General features: G+C 46.6%; 1 protein-coding gene across 1 annotated transcript in view; it reads left to right on the top strand.

Annotated features, from left to right (window-relative positions):
- LOC138467981 (extracellular calcium-sensing receptor-like) overlaps positions 1-24,900 on the top strand; it is a 66,462-nt gene extending 41,562 nt beyond the window's left edge. Inside the window, exons 4-5 of the mRNA XM_069608376.1 lie at positions 23,634-23,757; positions 23,957-24,900. Coding sequence (XP_069464477.1) covers positions 23,634-23,757; positions 23,957-24,900 — 1,068 coding nt within the window. The remainder of the gene's footprint in view (positions 1-23,633; positions 23,758-23,956) is intronic.
- The last annotated feature ends 469 nt before the right edge of the window (positions 24,901-25,369 follow it).

Genomic DNA, 25,369 nt, shown 5'->3' with positions numbered 1-25,369 from the left:
TTGTTCAACTAAGAAATCCATAAGCCGATGGTTATGTGTGGTAAAATAGTCTGGGGGGAAACCACCCCAAGAGACCCTTGTGTTCCACCCACCTCTGGAGTTCTTTCAAGAGGAATGTTCCAAATAGTTTCCCTGAACAGTCCAGGATTGATAACAGATGATCATTTCCCATATCTCTAGGGCACCCCTTTTTTTAGGACCGGGATCAATATAGCTGTTTGCCAGGACGTGGGGATATTTCCTTCCTCTAGGACTTTATCGAATAGTATTTGTAACAAGGAGGACCACAATTTGGGATTTTGCCTCAGGACTAAATTGGCAAGGTGATGTATCCTGGATCAGGTAAGGTACAAGGAGCAGGAACAAGACTGACCCAGGTAAATTGCAAATAGACACAATGCTTTATTCTTCTTAAGTTACAGGTTACAGCATAGTGGTGGGAGAGAAGGCAACATACACCCACTCTGGTCCCTTTCATCACTCCAAGTCCCTAACTGACATTCTTGGAACCCCCCAGGCCTCCAGCCCTCTACATTCCACACAGCATTCTCAGAGGCCTCACCTTGCACACAGTCAGACTCATACATTCAAGATACAACACCAAGCCATCCGAGCCAGGTGCCTGGGATGATTTTAGTGTCCTAGGGCCTCATTACGACCCAGGCGGTAAGTTACCGCCTGGGCCGTGACTTTACCACCATGGCATAAACTACGTTTACGCCATGGTGGTTGGCGGACTTACCGCCCCATTCCGAGTTTGGCGGGGCGGTAAGTCCCCAATCCCCATTTACCCTTCCCCATTCCCATTTTTGCCCCATAGGGCATAATAGGAGTGGGGAAGGCGTTAATTACGCCACCGTAAATTACGGTGGCGTAATTAACTCCATGGTCCCTTAGCGCCATGGATTTTAACACCTGCTAAAAGCAGGTGTTAAATCCGCCATGGCGCTAAGGGACCTCGTACTCAGGCGGTAAGGGTCGGCGCTGTTTACGGCGCCGTAAACCCCTTACCGCCTGAGTTGTAATGAGGCCCCTAATCTGTAAATAAATGTCCTCCTTATCCACATCAAGGGTCCAATCCAGGGGTTTGATGTTGATCTGCGTAGGGGGGGAGTCATAATTGGAGTGTTATGATGAGACAAAAAGGTAACCCATGAATGCTCACTAATAGGATTTAGCAAGCGCTGGTTCCTATTCCCTTTGGTCTCCCCTAGGAGAGACTAGATACTGCGAGAGTCTCTGCTGAAATCACACGTTTCCATTGAGCATCTCTAGCAGATGTGCGCCACTAGCGTGCCAATTTCATTTTTAAGATGTTTTATCTCATTAAGATAGGTTTTACACGGCAATAGTTTAGCTTTGATCCCACCTAGGTCCCCAAGTAAATTGCGCTTCATATCTCTAATTGCTTTATCAAAGGTGAGACTCGGCTTGTACTCTCTTCTGGCCAGACACACGTTCATTGTAGAGTGAAAACCCACAAAAGAATGTATCAAGTTTTCAAAGTTCTCCATAACCATTTCCTCAAAAGCATGGAGGTTTGAGTAGCCCACCTTCTGGATATAGAGTGTAGCTCGTACTATGTTATTTTCTGTCCATTGAATGGAATTAGCTGAACAATTGGTTTCCAAATCCCCTACGGCCTTCACCACCACCATAGGGTAGGAACCCTTTAACCCAAGAATTAGGACCTCATGATCACTCCAGGAATTGTGGGTTACACACAAGCTACCTCTTCCTCAAGTGTAGCCGCCCAGAGTATCACTTTTGGTGCAGCCATTCAATATTTCAAGATTCCAACTTTTTAAAAACCTCAGCAAAGTCAACCCCCCATTGTCAGAGTCATCCTGCTTCATTATGCTTTTAGTCGACAGTCTACCCTCTACATACGTGCCTTCACCCTCAGCACAGTGGCAATTGATAACATCACCCACAATAATACAATCCTCACTATTACCACCATCCCGTGCCATAAAATGATTGTGCATATCATCTCAAACTTGCTCTCTGTGAAGGCCACTAGATGAGTATATGCATAGACCAGCACCATATTGCAGCACTTTCCATTTAGGCTAGTATTCACCTCTACTGCTACTGTTTGTGTTGAGCAAGTGAGATTTTACAAGATTTCAAATTGTGGGCCACCCACGTGACCAGAGCTCCATATGGTCTTCTCCTAAAGTCCCTGTTTGCAAATGATTGGTAAATGGTATAACCATCCACCAATATGGGTGTCATTAACCATGTCTCCTGCAAGAGGAAGAATGATTGTTTTGTGATATAGGGCAGTGAGCCAGAGGGGGAAAGTAAATGAGCAAAGCCCCAGGTATTCCAGCACATGAGTGACAACTCTCATTGTTTATTCACAGCCAGAGGCAAATAATCGGCCAGCCATTTTAGGATGGTTTGAATATCCGATATATAGACCTTAGGTTTGCCAGGCAAGTAAGCTGTTGTTACAGAGGGAGTGCTGCTGATTCCTAGGGTGGCTGGCAAAGCTAAATCCACCGAATACAATTTGAGATCAAGCACCACTCCCCCAGACAGCAACTGAGCATGACAATTATGCAGTAAAAGTACTGTGTCTGTGTGTTTACAATGAACTGCTGAAACACTAGGGTAAATACCCTTTAAAGGTTCAAAGAACTCAAAGTCTTAGGACACTAGCACACGTAGTTGAGGAACTTTATGGAGACGAGCCAGAGAAGCTGATCGGCATAGCCATTTGTCTCGTGTTTTTTTATTAATGTTCTTTATCAAGCAAAACCTTACTGTCCGGGGATATATCAATGCATGTATCACCTTCCAGACATGGGCCCTTCTTCATAGTTAGTCTGTGGTACAGCGAACATTTGGGTGCATTGGGGGAAGAGTTATTGTCGGGGGCCTTGACAGTAGTCTTCGACAAAGGTGAATCCAAGTTTATGTCCTGGTGTTCCACCGAGGTATGGATCTCATCTGCAGACTTAGCCGCAAAAACCCAAGTAGTTAGATTACCCAAGATTTTGTCCTGCCGTTTTTTGCCACGTGCCACCTTTGTGTGCTTTCTTGGATTTCCTTTGATGGAATATCAGTAGCCACTTCACATGGCATCTTAAGAGCTGCAGCCTGTCTTACCAAACTTTGTTGCTTTTGTGAAAAAAAGATTGCCGAAGTATCTGAAATGGCAGCATTCATGGCTGGAATGTGGTCTAACACATCCTCCCTAAGGGCAGAGGTTGCGGGTTCACTTATAGGTACATTTTCCGGCATAGATGCACCCTGGCCTCCTTCCATTGCAGCCCAAAGATTAAGTAAGCGACAGCTTTAGCAAAATATTCATGGCAAATGATATGCAGGTCATGTGTGCAGTGTGTTTTTATGATATTGTGGAAAATAAATCTGCTCCCTTTTTATGCCAAAAAGCAAAGCAAGACTCATGTTACACTTTTCTGGGGGGGAAAAGAGGAATGAGTTATTGCTATGTAATGGGTCCAAAATGGACGGATGCACAGGTTATGACAGTGTCGATGGAAAATCCAAAAATGGAGGAGGCACCCCGATAACCCCGGCGGTGTCCTCCTTCTAATCTCCCTCCCCCTCCTCAGGATGGAGCGGAGGTACCCGCCGAAACGCAGCAAAGCGGGGAAAGCCAGCGAAACGAAGCAGCGCGGCAAAAGGGGGAAAAAGCCAGCAAAGGGCTACAATGGAAAGGCGCGGGGCTACCCCCCTTTATAGTGAGGGGGCTTCCCACTGCAGGCAGCATCCAGCCTTGGCAGTGGGATGCCCGCCTGCCAACAGAGGACTTCGTTTTTACACCCACCCACCCTACAAACAGGACAAGCAAGGAGGCCTGATCGTCGACATCGCAGGACAGGCGGTGTGGCGGTGTTTGGGCAACCAAACACAAGAGACAGACTCCGGACGAGCCAGGAGAAAGCTGGAAGGGTCTTCACTCTTCCCAGACCAGCGCCCCTTGGGAGCCTAAACGGCAGGGGCGTCTGGTGGAACAACAAGGGCTCAGCTTCCCCCAAGGAAACAACACTCACCCCGCCCACGAACACCTGCATGGGCAGGCGAGGCTCAGGCGCAAAGGGTTGGGAGAGTTGGGCCTATGATGGACTTTTGGAAGAAAAGGGGGAAGCAGGTTTTGGACATGGAGCAGTCGCCGCATCTTCTGAATTATTTCCACTAATGTGTGCAGTGTGTTTTTATGATATTGTGGAAAATAAATCTGCGGCCTTTTTATGCCAAAAAATGAAGCAAGACTCATGCTACACTTTTCTGGGGGGAAAAAGAGGAATGACCCTGGTGAGTGCTCCGACCCACCTGGACCTCTGATTTAGGCATCTTGCTGCAGCTCTGAAGCCCCCCCCGGGCTCGTAGGCAGCGCAAGTAGCCTCCCTCCCCAGCCCGCTTGCCATCCGTGTTTCTCCCTCCCCCTCCCGCCTCCCAGCCCGCCCTCAGCTCCCGATTAGTGCTTCATCCATTGCAGCCGGGCCTAGCAACCCGCACTGCACGCACTCTATTTACTTTTCACCGGCAGACCCTGGTGAGTGCTCCGACCTCAGACCCAAATGGGCCTCTGATTTAGGCATCTTGCCCCAGCTCTGAGGCCCCCCTAGGCTCGTTGGCAGCGCAAGTAGCCTCCCTCCCCAGCCCGCTTCCCATCCGTGTTGCTCCCTCCCCCTCCTGCATCCCAGCCCGCCCTCGGCTCCCGATTGGTGCTTCATCGATTGCAGCCGGGCCTAGCAACCCACACTGCACGCGCTCTATTTACTTTTCACCGGCAGACCCTGGTGAGTGCTCCGACCTCAGACCCACCTGGGCCTCTGATTTAGGCATCTTGCCCCAGCTCTGAGGCCCCCCCGGCTCGTGGGCAGCGCGAGTAGCCTCCCTCCCCAGCCTGCTTCCCATCCGTGTTTCTCCCTCCCCCTCCCGCCTCCCAGCCCTCCCTCGGCTCCCCCCCGATTTGTGCTTCATCCATTGCAGCCGGGCCTAGCAACCCGCACTGCACGCGCTCTATTTACTTTTTTCACCGGCAGACCCTGGTGAGTGCTCCAGCCTCAGACCCACCTGGGCCTCTGATTTAGGCATCTTGCCCCAGCTCTGAGGCCCCCCCCTGTAGGCTTGTGGGCAGCGTGAGTAGCCTACCTCCCCAGCCCGCTTCCCATCCGTGTTTCTCCCTCCCCCTCCCGCCTCCCAGCCCGCCCTCGGCTCCCGATTGATGCTTCACCCATTGCAGCCGGGCCTAGCAACCCGCACTGCACGCGCTCTATTTACTTTTCACTGGCAGACCCTGATGAGTGCACCGACCTCAGACCCACCTGGGCCTCTGATTTAGGCATCTTGCCCCAGCTCTGAGGCCCCCCAGGCTTGTGGGCAGCGCAAGTAGCCTCCCTCCCCAGCCCGCTTCCGATCCGTGTTTCTCCCTTCCCCTCCCGCCTCCCAGCCCGCCCTCAGCTCCCGATTGGTGCTTAATCCATTGCAGCCAGGCCTTGCAACCCGAACTGCACGCGCTCTAATTACTTTTCACCGGCAGATCCTGGTGAGTGCTCCGACCTTCGACCCACTTGGGCCTCTGATTTAGGCATCTTGCCCCAGCTCTGAGGCCCGCCCAGGCTTGTGGGCAGCGTGAGTAGCCTCCCTCCCCAGCCCGCTTCCCTTCCATGTTTCTCCCTCCCCCTCCCGCCTCCCAGCCCGCCCTCCACTCGCTCTCATTGGCCCACCCACACTTCATCACTGGTCCTCCCAGGGCAGCCCTCTGGCTAAGGGCCCCAAGGCCAAGGGCGGCTCCAACAGAGGCGGCTCCAGGAAGTGTCAGCAGGTGTCCGCAGGGGAAGCCAGTGGCCAGCCGTCAACCAGCAACTACAGGGACCAGTAAGGTAGGGTGGCTTGGGTTGGGGAGAGGTACAGCTCTACCCTAGACACCTGGCCACTAGGCTAAACCAATGTTTACCAATGTGATCACCCCGTCGCCCCCAACTGCATTGATAGCAGGGCCTCTGTGCCCAAATTGCATTGTCTGATCTCCAAACTGCATTGATATCAGGGCCTATGTGCCCAAATTGCATTGTCTGATCTCCAAACTGCATTGATAGCAGGGCCTCTGTGCCCAAATTGCATTGTCTGATCTCCAAACTGCATTGATAGCAGGGCCTCTGTGCCCAAATTGCATTGTCTGATCTCCTAAATGCATTGATAGCAGGGCCTCTGTGCCCAAACTGCATTGTCTGATCTCCAAACTGTATTGATAGCAGGGCCTCTGTCCCCAAACTGCATTGTATGATCTCCAAACTGCATTGGTAGCAGGGCTTCTGTGCCCAAATTGCATTGTCTGATCTACAAACTGCATTGATAGCAGGGCCTCTGTGCCCAAATTGCATTGTCTGATCTCCAAACTGCATTAATAGCAGGGCCTCTGTGCCCAAATTGCACTGTCTGATCTCCAAACTGCACTGATAGCAGGGCCGCTGTGCCCAAATTGCATTGTCTGATCTCCAAACTGCATTGATAGCAGGGCCTCTGAGCCCAAATTGCATTGTGTGATCTCCAAACTGCATTGATAGGCCTCTCTCTCACTATACAGGTGTCTCAAAATTAGCAGGGCCTCTGTGCCCAAACTGCATTGTCTGATCTCCAAACTGCACTGATAGGCTCTCTCCCACTAAACAGGTGTCTCAAACTTAGCAGGTGCTCTGTGCCCAAACTGCATTGTCTGATCTCCAAACTGCACTGATAGGCCTCTCTCCCACTAAACAGGTGTCTCAAACTTAGCAAGGCCCAAATTGCATTGTGTGATCTCCAAACTGCATTGATAGCAGGGCCTTTGTGCCCAAATTGCATTGTCTGATCTCCAAACTGCATTGATAGCAGGGCCTCTGTGCCCAAATTGCATTGTCTGATCTCCAAACTGCATTGATAGCAGGGCCTCTTTTCCCAAATTGCATTGTCTGATTTCCAAACAACTGCATTGATAGCTGGGCCTCTGTACCCAAATTGCATTGTCTGTTCTCCAAACTGCATTGATAGCAGGGCCCCTGTGCCCGAACTGCACTGTCTGATCTCCAAACGGCATTGATAGGCCTCTCTCCCACTGTACAGGTGTCTCAAATTTGATAAGCCTCTCTCCCACTATACAGGTATCTCAAATTTAGTTCACTCTCAAATCTAGCCCACTCGCAAATTAAGCTAACTCTCAAGTGAGACAGAAGCCACCAGTGAATTACGGCGGTGGGTCACTCTAACTAGGGCCCCTTGCATCACATGGCGAAAGTCCAAGCTGCGCCCGTCCAAGCCACCCTACAACCAGCAGATACCCTTCCCAACCCACATAGCCTGCTCAACACAGTGAACTGCGCCCAGGGAAACAGACAGTATAGAGAGCCACCGATAACACCCAACATAATAACCTTACCACCCCCCTTGCCCTTGGACAGTGACTGCACGAGTCGCCAATTTCAGCCGGACCACCACCTACAGACGGAGCCCAAACTAGTAGCGGACGCCCCAACACCCGCCACTACTCCATAAGACAACAAAACCAAAGCAGGACCAACTAGACGTCACCAAAAAAAGACTAAACAACTCTCAATCTTACAATGCCACGCAAATGACCCATCCCAAGGAAAAGATGAAGAGATGAAAGAACAAACACTCCAGAACAGCAACTTAGAACAACAACCATAGACTGGATCCCCACAGACAGGAACACAAACCGAAGCAACTCTGAGAGAAGAGAAAAATCCCTCTACCTAACTTCATACCTCGCAGACAACGGGCCAGCACGGCAACCCAACCCAACATTAGACGCAGCAATATCAAACAACCTAACACAAGCAAGTAGAAGAAGGATGAACAACACAAACAATAAACAGACGACTGACACAATAACCCCCTACATCACCAAAGCAAGAGGAACTTCTGATCAACAATCACAACTCCCGGAAGACGAACCCGATGAAAACACAAAAATAACAAGACAATACCTAGAAGAACTCTTCGAAGACGCTGACACCCCAAACCCCACAGCACAAAAAGTGACCGACCAGGCAGGAAACCTCAACACCGAGCAGAAGATGACCTCAACAAAGCCCAAACAAAACAACACCTCCAAACTTCACTGCAATCTAATAAACGCAAGATCCATGTCAAAATACTCAACAGAGATCTTTGACCTACTCGACGACAACGGCATTGACATCCTGTTAATCACAGAAACATGGCAGGACGACAACTACAAAATCACACTCCAAAGCTGCCTTCCGACTGACTTCAAATGCATACAAATAAACAGAAAAAATAAAAAAGGAGGAGGCATTGCTGTAGCATTCAAAGAACACCTGAAAATAAAAACTGGCGAACCACTCAACATCCTCAACTGCGAAACCATGGTAATACATCTAACAGGAAGCCCAAAAACCAACATCACATTCAGCCTGGTATACAGACCACCAACATATGATGCAACATTCGTTGATAACTTCATAGAAGCCATCACCAACTTAGCCATCAACCACAAACACCTTATCATACTGGGCGACTTCAACATCTGGTTTGAAGACTGCCACGCCAACTCCCAAAACTCACTAATTGAACAACTCAACACCATGAAACTACGACAACTAGTCAAAGGAGCAACGCACTCGGCAGGACACACCCTAGACGCAATTTTCGCCAAAAAGAAACTAATCACCACAGCACCACCATTACAAATACTTTGGAGCGACCATTTCATCATCCCATTTGTGATCACTCTGCCTACCCAAGCCTGCATCCAACATCCGAAACTCACAACCACCACCAAAAGAAACTGGAAACACGTCAAAGAAAGCAACCTATTCGAACAACTGGAATTAACGAAACCCTCAACTACTTAACTGGAGCTAGCTGATCGAGACGGGAAAGCAGAGATACTGCACAAATGGATCGCATATACAATAGACAAGATCGCCCCAGAAAAACCGTTCACCCCATCGAAAAAAAGAGCAATGGCAAAATGGTTCACCCCACTATTAAACGCCATGAAAAAGGAAAACAAAAAGATGGAATTGGAATGGAGGAAAGAATACAACCCATGGAAAAAAACACTGTACCAGAAACAAATCCGCACATACAAGAAGGAAATTCAAAAGCCAAAGAGAAGACATTACAATGACAGAATCAACAATGCCACCAACACACAAAAAGAAATGTTTAGCATCATAGAAGAAATGAGAAACCCACCAGGCTGCGATAACACCCCAACCCCATCAGAAAAAATATGCAACGACCTGGCGGACCACTTAAAAAAAAAATTCAATGACATCTGACTAACCATACAAAAGCGACCAACCAACACAACATACAACCCAACGAACCTAACACGGAACCACAGCACAAATTCCAAAGTTTTCCTGCAATATCAGCAGAGGCATTCGCAATGCTGGTAAAACGAAGCAAGAAAGCGGGATCACCCATGGACCCCTTTCCCCCAGACATCTACAAATCAATCCTCGCGCAAGGATCGCCAGCAGACCACTACAGAAACCTTCTAAATCTATCACTATCAACAGGGACTGTACCGAAGATCTTCAAATCAGCATACATCAAGCCACTCTTGAAAAACACAAGTGGTGACGTAGATGACCTTTCCAACTACAGGCCGATCTCTAACATCCCCTACCCAGCAAAAGTTCTGGAAACCTACGTATATAAACTAACCCAAGAACACGTAGAAAAACACCACCTGCTAGACCAAGCTCAAATCGGTTTCAGACCAGCGAGAGGAACGGAAACAGCACTACTATCCATCTGGGACGACCTCAAAACTAACGCAGACTCAAACACTACCTCAGCCCTTATTCTGCACGACCTCTCCGCAGCCTTTGACACAGTTAGCCACGCCACCCTGACCAAAAGACTGGAAGACATAGGCATAACAGACACAACACTACGCTGGACCAAATCATTCCTAGCAGACAGAACAGAAACCGTATGGATAAAACCTTTCAAATCCACTCCACGAGTTAACGACTGTGGAGTGCCACAAGGATCCTCACTATCTCCACTATATTTCAACATCTATCAGACTCCGGTCATCAGAATCTTCAAAAAATACAACATTACATGTTACATCTACGCAGACGACACTCAGATCATCTACAAAATCAAAGACACCGATGCCGACCATTCAACCCTAATCGACTGTCTAAAAGAAGTCTTCAACTGGATGGATACCAACAACCTGAAAATCAACCCAGGAAAGACAGAAATCATGATCGTATCCAAAGACCAAGAGATTGAAACCACCATCTCATGGCCTACGGAAATGGGAAACACACCAACACCATCGAAGGTAGTAAAAAATCTGGGAGTCCTAATGGACAACACCCTAACCCTGGAACCACAAATAAATGCAACAGTGAAGAAATGCTTTTTTCTCCTCCACACGACAAGAAGAATTCTAACTTTCCGCTCCTTCACGCACAAAACACTCACTATCGTCGCCCTAATCATGTCAAAAATCGACTATGCAAACAGCCTCTACCTCAGAATATCTGAATACCTCCTGAAGAAACTGCAACGGATCCAAAACGCAGCGGCAAGACTAATCCTCAAACTATCCAGAAGAGACCACATCACTCCAGCCCTAAAAACACTGCACTGGCTCCCAGTAAAACAACGCATCACCTTCAAGACAATGTGCATAACGCACAGGGCAATCAGCGGACAAGGAGCAGAATTCCTACAAAAGAAAGTAACAGTCTACAAACCAACGAGACCCCTCAGATCAAGCAACGAAATCCGCCTGGAACTCAAACCATACCTTAAGAAAAAACTTGGAGGCACCTCCTTCTACCACTTAGCCGCAAAAACCTGGAACAACATCCCAAAAGAAAGAAGAAACACTGAAGATCACCTAAAATTCAGGAAATCACAAAAAACCTGGCTCTTCAATACCACAGACTAAACCTGGAAACCAAAACCGGAAAAAGGATGACTAAGCCGGAAAGGACACGGACATCCCCGACCCGAGAGGACAGCTCCCACGGCACCTGAACGGGTGACACCGGATAGACTGGAACACAGGCGGCACGCACAGATACTGAGTCAACTATCCCAGACAATCCCACCAACACTTTCGCCCGCCCCTTATTTACTGCCAGGTACCACAGTAGCGTGGAATTGTCGAGATATTGGCAATCACCACACTACCTGAGAGGTTGACATTAGCAGGTGCACTGGCCACAGGAGTATGAAGGGAGAATAAGGGGAGCTATAAGAGAGCTTGTTGGAGGTGGGGGCCGGAGGAGTAAGGAACCCTGTATACCAGTCGATCCCATATCAGGACAGAGCCACTTCAGGGGAGAATACGCAAGCCGAGCGCCTCGACTCAGGATGGAGACGCAAACTAACCAAGCCTACCAACAATTTCCCTTTCTGCATACACCTCTCAAACTCCAAACCAAACACAACCAAAACCTACAGCACAACAAACCGCACAAACTTCACTACATTGCAACAACAAAACAAAAACACACATAGTCTTGCACAACAGTCCACGATGACTACCGGCCGCAAACGACCCAGGCCCAGCCAACGGACCCACTGGGCTGAGGCCGCCAACAGCACATCACTGCTCTCTTACACCTTTCCTGCTTCCTCCCACTAACTCAACCTCCTCTCTTTCAGAGCCGCCAGAGCGCAAGGGGACCACTCCGGTGGTGATAGTGCGCGGTACAAATGTCCTTTAACATTAACATTAACATTAACATAAATGATTGCAATTCATCAAAGGCTCACCAGTTATCGAGTCATCCTCCTGTACTGAATCTTCAATCTGGACTGTCCCAGTTGAGTCAATAATGAGATTTGAAGAGGCAGACAAACGGACGGAGTCAATATCTGGTGCAGGGCTCGCCTCTGCCCTAATCACCTGAGCATTCTCCATCAAGGGCTCACCCCTTGCCAGCATCTATTTCTCATCCACTCCCACCATATTTTGCTGGATGGTGAGGCAAAGGTCTAAGAAGGAATCATTGTCTATATCATCAAAGTTCAAACAGTTGTGGGATACACTCACCTCCTGTGCTTGTACTTCAGTGGGAGGATTTGGGAGGATTTGTTGCAGGTTTCTCAGGGGGGAAGAAGGAAGTTATCGTTCCTTCGGTCATTAGGGGGCAAGATTACATGCTTCATTCTCCATGTCTGCCCTGTTAGCAGAAGCCTGTGTTGCATCCTAGGGAGGCCTGAAACCCGCCTTTCTCAGGTTGTAGTGGTTGGTTTTAGATTTGCTTGCATGGGGCATTTTGATTCCGAACCGGAAAAGGATCTTTGTAAGCAGCAGTCACCCAAATAGCTGAGCAGAATTAATTAGCTGAGAAACTGGCCCCTGTATGCCTCACAGTAAGGACAGGTAAGTAAGCTCAACTGAGGTAATATCATAAACACACAATTAACACAACTCTGTATCTGCTTATGTGGCCAACCACCTCCAGCTGTGTCTGCAGCTCACAAGATGATTCCCAATGGGGAAGGAAGGGGAGTGGTGACAGGTATTTCCAGCCACTCGGGCTAGGCAAGATACAGGCAGCAAACCGAAGGGAGTAGGGTGGTTCCTGGGCAGATCTGGCAGTTATAGCTTCATACAAAAGGAGAAATCAAGCGAAAGTCGCACTCCTTTGTAATGCTTACCGTCCATGTGTCAGACGCATCAATGAAAAGAGAAGGTTCCAATACTTCAGGCCATGTCAGTCAAAACTCAGCCACAAAGATCCCAGATTTACCCCGGCTCACCACAGACCACCAATGACCACTCCTACACCACTTTGATCAGTGAACCACGTTGTACTGGGCTCTATACGTAGTGAGCTTGAAGGCTAGTCATAGGGCACTTCCTCCAACTTGTGAAAAGCGAAAATCGGCCAAGGCAACCACCAATGACCATTCCTACACCACTCTCCTAGGCCTCCTAATCACCTGAACTGACCCTATCCCATCCAACTGGTCTCATCACACTGCCGTCATCACACTGCCGTCTCACTGTTGGTCACCCACTTGGCCACTGTCCACAAATGCTCACGAACAAAGGTTGGCAAAAAGCCTCCTTGATCAGCACAGTATATTCAAAACCTTTCCAGTCTATGAGGTAGAAACAAGCTTTGCAGACTTCTCCAGCATAGGGATGCAATATTATCGGCTATGATACTGGTTGACAGCAATACCCCTTAGGAATCAGTCATGCTATGACCAAACCATCCACCCCTCCAACAAATGTTTAATCACAGTCCTAGAGAAACAGGGGCAAAATTAAACCATTTGCCGAACAAATTCTGTACTGTAGTTGTGATAAAATGACTTCTGCCCCACAGGAGTACAAGGGTGAGTATTGGCTAAAGTGCTGACTCAGCTTTCAAACTGTTACAAAGCCAGAGGTTTCCCAATCATAAGGTTAAAAAAGGAACAGTTAAGAGATATAGCTCCTTTGCCTTTTGTGGTCACTTGGGGCTTTGGAACGCTACATTCCCAGGAGTGGTGTGAATGTGATTCAGACTTTGCTCATTATTATGTCAAGCGTGTGACGGTTGAGTGGAGCAAAGCTTTTTGCGAGTGAGAATCTGCATATTTTGATTCATATATAAATTGGCTCATAATTTTAAGGACCATAAACCTTCTATGGACCTCTTATTGAGAGTAATGTTCTTCCTTTGTATTGGTTAAGAGGCTTGTAGTTGTTCTTTTGCCTTGGTACGAGCGTCTGGTGGCAAGTCACCGCCAGCGCATTGGCCAGGCCGGTTAACATCCGTTTAAGCTAGGTTCACACAAGGGTGGGCAGGGTGGGCTCCTCCCTTTTCCTTACTCCTCCAGTTATCCCCTCTGCAGAGTTCTAACGTGCATGCAGCCTTCTCACAGAAGGTAAGCCCCTACACAGAGTGTGTTTTGCTGTGTCCTGCTCACTTAAAAGCCGATACCAAACAAGACAGCCTGAACTCCTTGCAAAATACCAGACACTTGACACGCCTACCATGGCAGAAACAACTGTGGGTGGTGATCACATATTTGACTCCATCACCTTGCATTCTAATCAAAGCGAAATTATCAGCTCAAATTTGAGCAATGCTAGGATAAGTTCTCACCAAGGCATTTTCCAAACAACACACTTGCTCATTTTGCAATGCTATCAAACACCACATTACAAAAGTTCCAGATCACAGGGAATTATCCCCACATATTCCAATGCACAATCTTGATACTAGTACATCACTCCTATGTTCCGCAAAAAACAGGAAAGTGCTTAGAATTTGACCTAGACATCGACCAACTTCAACCAGTTAACAAAAAACAACAGTCATACATCAGTCGACATTGACACCATTTCGCTAAAGCTCAAAGCCCATAGATGACCCAGATCCTAAATTGAATTCCAATGTCACTCATAACCAGCAATGGAGTCTGTCATTAGTCAACACATGCTCACTGGTCCAACATGGGATAGAGGTCGCTGATCATATCAATCTTCATGATTTTGATATGATGGCAGTCATCGAGACAAGGCTCGATGAAACAGCTCAGATATCAGGCTTGTTCTCTCTTCCACCTGGCTATAAACTGTTAAGAACTGACTGTATTGTGCAGCAGGGGGGTGGTGTGGCACTCATCTTAAAAGAATACCTAGACTGTCAGCCCATCAATACCTCAAGTATTGAGGGTTGCAAGAGTCTGACGGTAAAGATGAGGATTACTTCAAATTCCACATTGACAATCATCCTCCTCTACAAATCAGCACAAAACATACCCTGATGTGCAGAACAACTACTTGCTTTAGTAAGCAGTATCACTAAACCCAAATCCCATGTCATTGTAGCAGGAGACTTTAATCTGTGGGGAGAAGACCCTTCTGACACACAGGCTGCATCACTCCTTGCAACCTTTGATGCCACAGGCTTTGCTCAAAATGTAAAGGATCAAACCCATAGTGGGGGCCAGACCATATACTGGATACTGACACACAACCTGTGTAGTATATCTATCTCTACACAGGTTTGTGCTTGGTCAGACCACTCCATGGTTAATATGTCAATACTGCTATCTTCTGTTCCCACTAGATTAGATAAAGAACAGCATGGAAATGCAGAAACTTAAAAAACGTCAAGACCACCAACATTTCAGTATCGTTGCTTGCCAATCTGCAACCAATGAAACAGATTTAGTACTAGAGCTTTCGCACACTATTGCTTCCCCCATTGATGTACTGGCACCCCGAAAAAATCAAGAAAATCAAAAGTGAGAACATTGAAAACTCATGGTTTAACGACAGCGTCATACCGGCAAGGAAAGTGAAAAGAGCTCTGGAACAGGAATGGAACAAGAACCCCAGTCCTATCACTTTGAGTAAATATAAAGAAGCAGTTCAAACATTTAAAAGAGTCATCGTAGAAGCCAAATCTGAAAGTTACAACCTCAGAATTACAAAGGCATGATCCAGCTCAAGCGAGCTCTTCAAAATTCTTAGGGAATTCGACAGAAAAACATTCCCTTTTCCTCTCATCACCAGAGACCATGCCTGGTGCCAAGAAAAACAAAATCAATTTGTGAATAAAACTAAGAGGCACCAACAGGCCATTGCCAATCACCAAGCTTCCTTAATAAATGTCTAAGAGTATGCTAAACCACAATACTCATTGACTTCAACCAATCACAAAACTTCATCACCTAAGTTTGAGTTTAAAACTCGTACTGAAGCCAAACTTGGTGCCATAGTACAGAAACTCAAACCTACATTATGCTTGGGGGAAATGTGTCCTACCAATAGACTCAAAGATTCCATTGAGGTTCTCTTCCCTTGGATTACACAAATAATTAATATGTCCTTCACAGATGGCATGGTACCGTGGTCACTGAGGAAGGCATGGATCAATACATTGCTCAAGAAGAGCACACTGGACCCGCCAGGTGGCAAGAGTTATAGACCAATCACCAACGTCTCCTATCTTCTTAAGATACTGAACAGAGTGGCCTATTTGCAGCTACAAATATTCTTAGAGGATAAAAACAATCTTAGGTACCCATCAATCCGAATTTACAAGGCAACATGGGGCAGAGACCGTGCTATTGGACCTCAAATCTAACATCATAGGCATTGTGGAGAAAGGCCACCAAGCACTCTTGATGTTGTTGGACCTATCAAAGCTTTCGATCTCATAGATCACAGACTATTACAAGTTAGATTGGAAGAAGTTAATAATTGCTCTGAGAAGGTCACCCTATAGATTATGTCATTTTTAGGTCCAAGAACATCAAGAAGAACTGTAAAGGATGCCCAGGGCCCACCCATCACTACCACATGTGGAGTACCACAGGGCTCATGTTGTCATGACCCCTGCCCCTGGCCCTAATGGCCTGCGCCACTACCTTCCATCATGGCCTTGAAGGTCTCACAATCTCGCCCAAAACTCTCTTGGAGTCAGTCCTGGCGCCTTTGGCGCCAGGCTCATATGTGAAACAAAGAGAACTTGAGAACTGGGCTTGGCAAAAGCCTTTTGCACAACATGGATGCCCCCGCATAGCTCAGTCCAAGAACCGAGCTATGCGGTCTAGTGTTTTAGGTGTGGTCAGGCCTAGGGATACCTGGGGGCTATATAAACCACGGCCAGGCTGAGGAACACGCTTTGCGTTACTCTGCGCTTGGCAGCGTGACGCTCACCACGTTCTGCTCGGATCTTCATCAGCATTCTGGATACGGTACCTGCAAGAACAAGAACACTGTTAGTATACACTTACCTGAGAGGGAATCCTACCCCTGTCCTCCGCTCGTGGGTCCTGAGAATACAGCATCTCGGCGCCGTTCCCTCGATCTTGAAAGCAGCAACCTGAGAAGAAAGAGAACAAAAACAGCATTAGTAAGCATTTATACTCCAATACTGAAAATAACCAAATAATCGTACGCTTACCTGGGTTTGAATCGCCCTCAGCCCACGTCCACTCCGGGCCATAATAATGACCTGCAAGAGAGAAGGAACATCGATTAAGACAAAAGAGTTCAAGAAGGCGGCGTGTGTTACGCTTTACTCATCGCTCTCCATCTTCTCAGCAGCATCCATTCTGGGACATTGCAGCGGTCTGCAAGGAAGAGAGAACAAACAGGTCAACATAAAAAAGGCACATAGCGCCGCGCATCGTGCTTTCACTTACCATTTCATGCGCAGCCCCAAGCAGCACGGCACCACTAGAACTCTTCTTGCACCTATCGATGAAGGAGAGATATTAATAGGGGCAATTGCAAAGTAAAGGACAAAACTGTCAAACAGCAGTCTTACCTGCACCAACAGGAGCCGCAGCAGGTCTGGACTCTGAGGGCCCGCACCAGTGAAGCAACTAGGTTGTGACACACCCATCCATCAACACACCCCTGCAATGAGAAGCAGGACAGAGAGCGCACCATACAATAAAGCAAGGTGAGGAGAGTACTAGGGGGGAAGTTGGGTCCACAAGGGAGGTGGGCTCCAGACAGGAAGAGACACTAAGATTAAACCCAAATTCCTGTGTTTTCAGACCCGTTCCTCAGCCGAACAAGAGTCCAAGGGAGGGGGTTCGAGGTCAGAAGTGGTCCAATCAGACTGCGTGGCGTCCCCGTGGATATCAGGTGAGCGTTACACATGCCTGTGCCTTTACAAATTCAACATGTACTTCAGGCCTTTGCACAACCTGGATGAAAGTCTGGGTGTCATATATGACAAATATGCCAATGACACCCGGGTACTTCTGCAATTGTCAGGGAATCACTTAGAAGACACAAAGGCCCTAGAAAGGGTGTACATGGCAACTATGGAAGTCATCAAAATCACTGGCCCTTAATAGCATCACTATAGGACCAGAAACTAGACCTACTTTATGCCAACTTTATGATCATGGGCAATCAGATCCCACTCTCCAAATGTGTAAAAACACTGGGGCACTACTTTGAATGTGAACCTTCAATGAAACATCAGGTATCTCACATACGTTCGACTGTTGATACGTTAAACAGATAAACGTTTTCACCAGATTAGACCCTACCTGTCACTCAAGAAAGAGAACCCTTCTTGCGACCGCCATGGTAAATCCCTGACTAGACTATTGCAATAGTCTGTTGATCAGTACATCACAATCTAATATACATCGCTTACAGCCTACTCACAATGGAGCAATCAGAGAAAATCCAGGACTTTCTAAACGTGATCATGTAACCTCACTCAGAAAATACTTACACCGGCTGCCTATCAAACAGAGGATCATCCATAAGACACTGTCCCTTACCTACAAATGTCAGATCACCATGGCTCATCAGTACTTGATTAACCGTCTGACAGTTAAACACTCTGTGTGAATATTGCAGGCTGACGATGACCATACACTGGGCCTCATTCCGAGATTGGAGGTAGTCATGGCGCTATTTGCGCCATGACTGCCTCCAATAACGGTACCGGTCTCATTCAATGGGGACTTACCGGTGTAGTCCGACCTTTGCGAGACCGGTAAATCCCCATTGAAAAAACCATTCCCCATTCCCATTTAAGCCCCCATAGGGCTCAATGGGAATGTGGAAGTAGCTAATAACGGTACCGCTATTCGTGGTACCGTTATTAGCTCTGACGTCCCTTAACAGGTCCCGTCCTTAACACCTGGTCAGACGTTAAGGAAGAGACACGCTAAGGGACCTCGTAGTAGGTAAGGGATTACCGGCACCGGTCTCCTTACCGGTGCCCGGTATCCCTTACCGCCCTACTCGGAATGAGGCCCACTGAGTCAAAGACGTTTTAAACTTGCCAAATTTGGTGGAGCATATTTTGAAACACATGCACCCGAAAATGGAATGATCCCGGCCTCTGCATAAGGACGTCTCCATCTCTGGCCAACTTTAAGTATGCTATGAGAACTTGCCTCTTTGATTCAGCAGACTAATAGCTTCCCCATTACTTGACCACTCCTCCCTGCCATGCTTTCTGTTTGTCTGTTGTGTTTTATGTGCACTCTGAGGCCCATGGGCATGCATCGCTTTGTAAAAATTAAAAATAATATTAATAATAATAAGTAGAAACCCAAACAGCAAAGTATAACCGTCCAAAAAAAGACAATGGGCCTCATTATGAGTTTGTAGGTTGCCATGCCCTTAATAAGGGCATGGCTGCCTACAAACTAGGGTCTGCGTCGGTGGTCCCTGAATGGGGAAATACCGGGCCCTTCCGACTTTGGAGGGCCCGGTATTTCTGCATTCAGGGAACCCGGACCCGAACCATCCCCATTCTCATTTGAGCCCCCATAGGGTTCAATGGGAATGGGGAGCATGCTGACAGGCCCATTAATGACGGGCCCGTTGTTAGCATGCTGGTCCCCTCGTGGGACCCGCAAAGGACGTCTGGTCTGACCAGACGTCCAGAGCGGGTCCCGCGAGGGGACCTTGTAATGAGGCAGTACGGGGTTAACGGCGCCGACACCTTTACCGGTGCCGTTAACCCCTTACCGCCTCACTTGTAATGAGGTCAAATGTCCAAAACACAGCGGTATAAAAATAAGCACACCAATAGAAAAACACTGTACAAAACCCACCCTTGTGGATGGAAGTGAGAAGATGCAGAGAGAGAAAGATGCGGCACTCTGGATAAGAATACAGGGAAGAAAGGCAACTCAACAATGGCAATGCTCTCCGAAAAGTATGTGCCTTTTGAAAAAAAAGGTGCACAATTCTATAGGGCTTGAAATGGACCAGGGGTTAGTTATGGGTCAACAGTACCTTTTTTGAATCTTTGTCAGTACAACAGCATCATACCAAGCTTCCAGCTGATTTGCAAGTGGATCAAGCTCAGTTTGGGTGCAGAGATTGTTTTTTGCCCAAGCATCAAGCTGGCATTGAGTCGGTTTGAATGCGGTAGCTCTGAGTGGTTTGAGTGCAGCATTCGGGTATTGCAGACCGGAGGGCTGCCCAAGATCAATTCAGAGTAGAGTTGGTTTGAGATCTGTGTAACCGTTGAGTAGGCTAAATTCCTAATGCTCCATTGGTTTGATTTGAAGTTGATGATGGTTTGAAGTATTGATCCTGGTCCAGTGAGCTGTATGCTGAAGCAGCAGTTTGAGGTTGAGCTGGGTCCAGTGATTCGGCCACTGCTAGTTAGAGTAGATGAGTGACTCCAGTGGTTAAAGTCGGTTCTGGCACTGAGCAGTTAATTTGAGCCAAGCAGGTGAAGGCCTCTACGAGGAGGCAGTGCAGCTTGAAGCTGGTTCGTGGTTGCAAGCACAAAAGGTCAACGGTTCTGTTGAGTGCCAAAGGCAGCACCGGTGTACCCTGTGTTTCAAATGCAGTGAACGTGATTTGAAGTCAGTTGAATTGATTTGAGGCAATGAAAAGCAGGGGTCTTGGCTTTCTTTTCTATCAGATTGCTGTGGGTCTGAATCCAGGACCTCAAGGATATGACTGGTCTTTGTTCCTAAGTGCCAAATATGGAGGAGGCTGGCAGACATCTACAGGGGTCCTTCAGCAGAATGAGGTTCTGTTTACCAGTGTAGCTGTCGAGCAGTTAGGTCTCGCTACAACAGAAAATCACCCCAATATAGCCTGGAGATGGTTAGGGAGTAGAGCTTTCCTCTGTTATGGATACACAGTTCACTTCCGTGTAGGACTTGGGAAGTCAGCTCTCCCATCAGAAATCCAATGAATTCTTCCTCTGGCTTTTGTTCAAGAAAGAATCAAAGATGTAGTGTAAGACCCCGTTATTAAAGGAGAAAGTCCAGAGGTGATTGGACTAAAGCAATCTGCTTTAATGGGTCCAAACACTGTGCTTGAGACAAACAGTCAATGCCTTCTGACATCACACCCAAAATGTTTTGTGCCAAAGGAAGTGAAAGAAATGAAAGGAGAGAGACTGAGAGACACAAAATGGTGGAATCTTCCTCCAACTGGTCGGAGCTCCACTCTCTCCTCTGACTCTGCCCTTTCCCTTTTCAATGGCATCAAAGGGCTTTTTGGTATGCAGTACCCTCGTACTCTGGTGTGAGGCTACTCCTTATGGGATGGTTGTGCTCTTTGATTCCTGCTTCCCAGGACAGCTCCTGCTGGGAGACTGACTCAGTGTGGAGATTTGTTCAACTACCTCAGAATTAACCAAAGAGAGGCAGCTCCCATGCAACAGGCCTGCTTTGATAAGCAGACACTGCCTGGCTGGGGCGAATATATATACTTCTTCCACAGCTGACGTGGGTCGACAGAGCTGACACCTGCTTGAAATCAATTTGATGTGACTTAGATAGTTATGAGAGATACTAGCTACCATACTGTAAACTCAGGTATGGCTTACATTTAAAATGTACAACTGCTACCAGTACAGCAACTCTCATAGTTATGTGATTTTAGGGACATGGGTTTATATCATAAATGCAACCCCTAAGCTACAATGACTTGGCTGTCACTTCAGCTGTCAGATGGGCATCGGCAACCCCTGAACAGGAGACCAGGCACTCCAGATCATGATACTGATTCAACTGGACATCAACCAACCGGCTTAAATCACAATTGCCATCAAATAGAGGACCACCAACAGTCCTTCTCATGTCACGTAGCAAACCTTTAGAAATTGATCTCTGTATCGGCTCCAAATTGCTCCTCAATTCTCCAATACAGCAAAGCTCTCAAAACCTAGCTTTTGTTAACAATACCTGACCAGGTACTAACCCTGATGGATGCACAGACTAATGCAAAGACTGCATCTCACAGTATTGTTGTAGTGTTAAATGATGCCAGCCCAATGTATGGATATCCACACCCTGAACAGTGCTCCACTACTTTTGAGCAAGGGCCATGCTTAAGACATAAAATAAAAATAAGGACAATGTTGGCTGAAAGCACCTCCTAAATGTCCATCACGAAGTTAACTTGAAACAACCATTGGCAGCCACAGTGACTGTACTGTAATTGGGGGTATGTGTTTAGCAATGGTAATGATCATTTTCACAGGACACACAAGTAAAGGCACTGGTCTGATAGTGCTGACGCCAGAGGTACAGGGAAGATCTATGGGGCGTCTCCCTTTATCCATTAACTCAGGGCCAGTTAAAGGGGCATTCCTAAAGCCGATGAAAGTGGGGGTTTAAAGTCAGGTGTGAATTAACTGATTTACTATAGGAGCAGCCTGAATTGAAAAGGAAGTGGAATGTAAATTTGGGAAAATGCATAATAAATATTTTATCACGAAGAATATTTCAAATGTGCTGGAAATGTACATTTCTCTTATCCAATCCCCAACTTTCTGTATCCCATTACCTGTGCCCCCCCCCCCCAACAACTGGCTTTCCACCTCCAGATACCCGCAATCAATTGGATAGGTTATCCCCTGACTACCTCTGAGTACTATGTACATAATATCCGGCGAAAATAACACCCCAAACATCAAAAATACAAATACAAAGAATTCAAAGTTGTGGCATGTAGTGAACACAGTGGAAGGTGGGATAACATGAGACAGAAACTGTGTGATGCCTTCTCGGTGCTTAAAATGCTGACTTATTTGCTATAATAGGAGACCCATTCAGCAAATAAACACTATTTTGTTGCCATGGCCAATGTATGCAGGCGTGGGTGCTGATGATTTGAAGTATGAATCATGTAATTAACGCTTGTGCTGTAGCAAGGTCACACCTCTTTCTTCACTAGTGTAAATGCAGAGCTAACAGTATGTGCCATAATGTGTGTAGAAACTAATGGTGGCAAGAGATCTGCTCCAGGGACACTCAATGGCACTGTCACTGACACTGTCTTAATGGCTGTAATTATGCGTTTTGAAAGCATTCCTAAATCATGAATTTTGCAATCACTGTAGGTATTGTAAAGTACTTTACATCATGGTCATTGGTGTTGTAGGGTTCCCTGTAGAAGTGAGATATGAGCAGATCAAAAGAAGTCCAGTATCTCACGGGCTGGCAGAATTGCATAACTGTGCATGTGTAGCTACTGCAGATAATACAGAATTGGAAACTGATTTGACTGAATTTGAACACTCACCACATTGGGACTTTGGTGAAGAAAAGTGTAGAAATCTCCCAACTAAACTATTGGGGACCGATTCGGCTTGGCAGGGATTTCAATGCAATGGAAAAGAATTGCCGGATGATGGTGACTTGTTGCAGGGTAGAGGCACTTCTATAGCCTAAAAAGGTATTTAAAAAGGCTAGATTTGCAAGGATTTATAATCTGTTTGCTGCCATTCTATGGAAAGGCTTTATGCCTTGCCATGGTTTTACAGCATATCGATTTTAAATCTGTGCCAATTAAATCTTGGCATGGCATTATGATACATGTTCTACCACAAAACAGCAAGCCATACATTGGCATCATAACACACAGACCTTAAATCCATGCCAACGCTGAATGGGCAAGGGTTTAAGATGTGTGCCTGCCTTGAGCCATGTTGCACCACATAGAGCTTAAATCAATGCATTTCTAACCCTTTAAAATACTTTGTATAATGCCTTGCCAATACAGATGTATGCAAGCACTAAGAAAATACTTGTTCAAACCTTGCCCCTCTTAGGGCTGATGCACGTCAAGCTCACGTACTATTACTGTGTTTAGCTCTAAACATAGATGTCATATATTAATTTTAATAACAATATGAATATTATATATTCTTCACTTTTCTCGCTAACAGGTCCCAGTCTCCGTTTGCAGCCAAAGCTGTCTGCCTGGCTTTAGAAAAGCAGGTAAAGAAGGGGAGCCAGTCTGCTGCTTCCTCTGTATTCCATGTCCTCAAGGGGAGATCACCAACCAGACAGGTAAGTGGACAGCATATGTAGTAATGAACTAAACGTCCATTATGTTTTTAAATCAAAACATTATACTATAACCAACATTGTCCTCTGAAAAGTCTGAAAGGATGGGTTATCCACATCAACATGTTATTACTGTTGTCACAATAATTACAAATTTACATAGAAACACAACTAAGTACATGTCTTTCTAATCCCCTTCCAGACTCTGCTGAGTGCACCAAATGCCCGTGGGACCAGTGGCCCAATATCCGTCAGGATGAATGCATTCTGAAGACAATAGAATACCTCTCCTATGATGAGCCCTTGGGAGCTTGCCTGACAGCTCTCTGTATTATCTGCTCTTTGGTACCAGTTTCAATATTGGAACTCTTTGTTCTTCACAGGAAGACGCCCATTGTCAAAGCCAACAATCGCTCCCTCAGTTACATTCTGCTTCTGTCCCTCACCCTTTGTTTTCTATCGTCATTGGCTTTCATCGGTTATCCCACACCAGAGAAATGTCTCCTTCGCCAAGTGGCCTTTGGCATTGTTTTTGCTTTGTGTGTCTCTTGCATCTTGGCCAAAACCATCATGGTGGTTATAGCCTTCAATGCAACCAAACCCAACAGTGATTTAAAGAGATGGGTTGGGCCTAAATTGTCATACTTACTGACCAGTGTTTGTACACTCATTCAAGTATGTATCTGTATTTCTTGGTTATCTCTCTCTCCTCCTTTCTCAGAATATAATATCCACACTTTTCCTGGAAAGATACTAGTGGAATGTAATGAGGGGTCTCCCATTGCTTTCTGGTGCATGCTGGGATACCTTGGGATTTTGGCCACCAACAGTTTCATTGTGGCCTTTTTCGCCAGAAAACTGCCAGACAGCTTTAATGAGGCAAAGTTCATCACCTTCAGCATGCTGGCCTTCCTCAGTGTATGGCTCTCATTTATTCCTGCCTACCTCAGCACTCGGGGCAAGTACATGGTGGCCATGGAGATCTTTGCCATACTGGCTTCCAGTGCCGCTTTGGTGTCCTGCATCTTTCTTCCCAAATGCTTCATCATCATGATGAGACCTCATATGAACACAAAGGAATATCTAATGGGCAAGACAGCCGGACACGCCAACAAAACCAGCTCCACCCACATGCATACTGAGTAATGTGTTGGAATTTGACTCTCATTATATCAATCATCTTCTGCTTTTAATGCCAATGAATGCCTATGTCGATGCTAGGGTTGCACATACATACATATAATATAATGGCAAAAACATGTTCATCAAATGCCGTGAAGACTGTTGCTCATGGTCCTAGTGTAGAACTACGTATTTGCGCTCTGAAACACTTGTGTACGAGCGCGATATAAATAAAATATCATATCATATACCTACAGAACCACTCATCTACCAAGCTGTAGAAACCACAAGTCTGTCTTTTAAGTCATTTGTCATGGAAATCCCTCTTCCACAGATACAATGAACTGCTTCTTAAAACTATGTAAGTGAGGATTCCTCAAACGTACCCTCAACATCCTACCTACTTAAGCTCTCTAAGAATGGTAGCATACACCAGACCTACAACATGTTCCCATTTTGTCCATCTGATATGATTGGGTATGGCTGTCTTGCT

This window comes from Ambystoma mexicanum, chromosome 1p (genome assembly GCF_040938575.1).
Source record: "Ambystoma mexicanum isolate Mex_15411 chromosome 1p, UKY_AmexF1_1, whole genome shotgun sequence".
Taxonomy (NCBI): Eukaryota; Metazoa; Chordata; class Amphibia; order Caudata; family Ambystomatidae; genus Ambystoma; species Ambystoma mexicanum.
Note: the sequence above shows the minus strand (reverse complement) of the source record. Positions and strands in the feature narration are given on the sequence as shown.